Source organism: Macadamia integrifolia, chromosome 5, assembly GCF_013358625.1.
Source record: "Macadamia integrifolia cultivar HAES 741 chromosome 5, SCU_Mint_v3, whole genome shotgun sequence".
Lineage (NCBI taxonomy): Eukaryota > Viridiplantae > Streptophyta > Magnoliopsida > Proteales > Proteaceae > Macadamia > Macadamia integrifolia.
Window position 1 is genome coordinate 22,825,367 of NC_056561.1, and position 2,502 is coordinate 22,827,868.

The window sequence follows — 2,502 nt, forward strand, 5'->3', positions numbered from 1 at the left end:
GTTCCTCACACTGGATTATTACATTAAATTAATTCCTTTCCTTAAACGTGAGAGACTCTTTGGCAACAACTATTGGTGTCCTCCTCTTATGTCGTCTATAAAGTCAAAAGAAGTTAGGTTTGCAGACACTCCATTATCATTCTCATACTTTTTTTTTTTTTTTTTTTAAATAATTTACTTATCCACGTCTGCCTAGGACCCAGCTGGGCAAATTCCTGAGGAACCCCTCCCTTTGTGACAAATGTTGGAATTTGGGAGCTTGCCCATTGTCTTCTTCTTCTTCTTCTTCTTTTTATGCACTCCATTGCAGTTTAATTTCTTGGACTCTCTAAGCTGTACCTCTTCACACAACCATATAAATCCATAATCTCCATGATTAAACTTCACGAAAGGCATCAAACATTCAGATTTCAAAACCATGATGGCTATGAAAACTGCATCAGATCCACCTCTCCTAGATCAATATGGAACATTGATCAGTCAACTCAGAGAAATTCCGGTGACTCAGTGCAATGATCATAATTGTGAAGTGATAGAAGACTGTGAACTCCCCTTAATTGATCTTGGTGGTCTATGGAGTCACAACGACGATGAGAGGAAGGCTTGTGTGGAAGCAATTGCAAGGGCATCTTCAGAATGGGGTTTCTTTCAGGTGGTAAACCATGGAATCAGTCCTGAGCTTCTTAGGGAGATGAGAAAAGAACAGGTGAAGGTGTTTCAAACCTCTTTTGAGAAGAAAGCTAGTTGTTGTCTTCTTAATGATTCATATAGATGGGGGAGTCCTACTGCTACTTCTCTAAAACATTTCTCTTGGTCTGAGGCCTTCCATATCCCTCTCACTAAGATTTCAGATGAGGCTAGTTATGGAGAGTTCATCACTCTAAGGTATCTCAAATTCAGTACCCATTGTCTAAATCATTTTATATGCAAAAATGTCATTTCCATCTTTGTACTTATTCCAAATGAGGATATATATATGCCTGAATCTTCAAAAAAGAAACCCTAGTTCATGGTACTTGATCTAATTTTAAGTTCTTCTTCTCTAGGGAAGTGTTGCAGAAGTTCTCCGCCGCGATGTCAAAACTTGCTTGGTTGCTTGCCGGAGTACTAGTCGAGAACTTGGGTCAATCAAAGGAACCTCTAGGAAAAATTTGCAATGAAAATACCTGTTTTCTTCGCATGAATCACTACCCAAAGTGCCCAATCTCGCCGGAAATCTTTGGTTTAGTGCCTCATACAGACAGTGACTTCCTTACTATCCTTTACCAAGATCAAGTTGGTGGATTGCAACTCTTGAAAGATTCCAAATGGGTCGCTGTAAAACCCAATCAAGATGCTCTTATCATCAACATTGGAGATCTTTTTCAGGTACAGTGTGATATTAGTTCATGTGTTAATAAAATTTACATCGTGTGTAATTCTGAACCATCCATATCATGGTTGGCTTATATGCCAATTGGGAATTGGCTGGGACCCATTTTCCATGGCCCACTTAACACTATTTTAGGCAAAATTAGGGTTGATTTTCTATAAGAACCTCACTGATTTTAATGGGTGTTTATCATGTAGGCATGGAGCAACAACCAATATAAGAGTGTGGAGCACAAGGTGATGACTAATGGGAGAGTAGAAAGATATTCGATAGCTTATTTTCTATGCCCATCTTATGGTTCTTTAGTAGGGAGTTGCAAAGAACCTTCTTTGTATAGAAAGTTTACATTTGGAGAGTACAGAAAACAAATTCAAGAAGATGTGAAGAGAACCGGCCACAAAGTGGGTCTTCCAAGATTTCTCCTTTAGGTTGGTTACATGCAATAATATGATAAGATCAAGTTAGGTGTGGCTCATTCAACACCATCCAATTTGCAAAAGAATGAATTTGGATAGGTGATATTTTACATCAAATTTAATCATTGATGCCAAGAAATTGGATTCATATAAAATGTTGATGATTTGAAGCACAATCAAATAAATGGTTAGGGCATTAAAATATAATATGTTTTGAGTGATGGATACAGCCTGTAATAATTTGTATACTTCCATTTTCAACTCCAAACAAGATAAAGAGATACATATGTAGATAAACTTCTTTATATTTTGGTTCTATTGTGTAAATTTTTATATTTTCAATTGGTGGGAAATTAATAATAGAAATGCCGTGTTCAGGCAGTACAAATTACTGTGATATTCTTTAAGTTGCAATAAATATCCAATTAATCCTTTTGTTTGACATCAGAGTAGCTGTTGGTATGTGTGTGTGTGTGATGAGAGAGAGAGAGAGAGAGAGAGAGAGAGAGAGAGATCATTGGATGTGTTCTCACCCTGTTGTTTATATTTATCCAACATATGAAGATTTTCTTCATGACCTTGACATACAAAACTGGCACACATTCAATAACTTCTATCTTGTGTTAAATTATGTTTTATAGAAATGATCTAAATTAAATTTAAGGAAAAGGTTAGACATGCTGCTGGGTGCCTATCTTGTTCTCTCTCCCTCCC

The 2,502-nt window shown here is 36.9% G+C and overlaps 1 protein-coding gene across 1 annotated transcript; it reads left to right on the forward strand.

Moving 5' to 3' along the window:
* The first annotated feature begins 393 nt into the window (after positions 1–393).
* Positions 394–2,130, forward strand: LOC122078364 (gibberellin 2-beta-dioxygenase 6-like). The gene is made up of 3 exons (XM_042644329.1): positions 394–885; positions 1,047–1,368; positions 1,570–2,130. Exons 1-3 carry the CDS (start codon positions 419–421, stop codon positions 1,798–1,800), a joined length of 1,020 nt encoding a protein of 339 aa, XP_042500263.1. The 5' UTR covers positions 394–418; the 3' UTR covers positions 1,801–2,130.
* Positions 2,131–2,502: the final 372 nt, after the last annotated feature.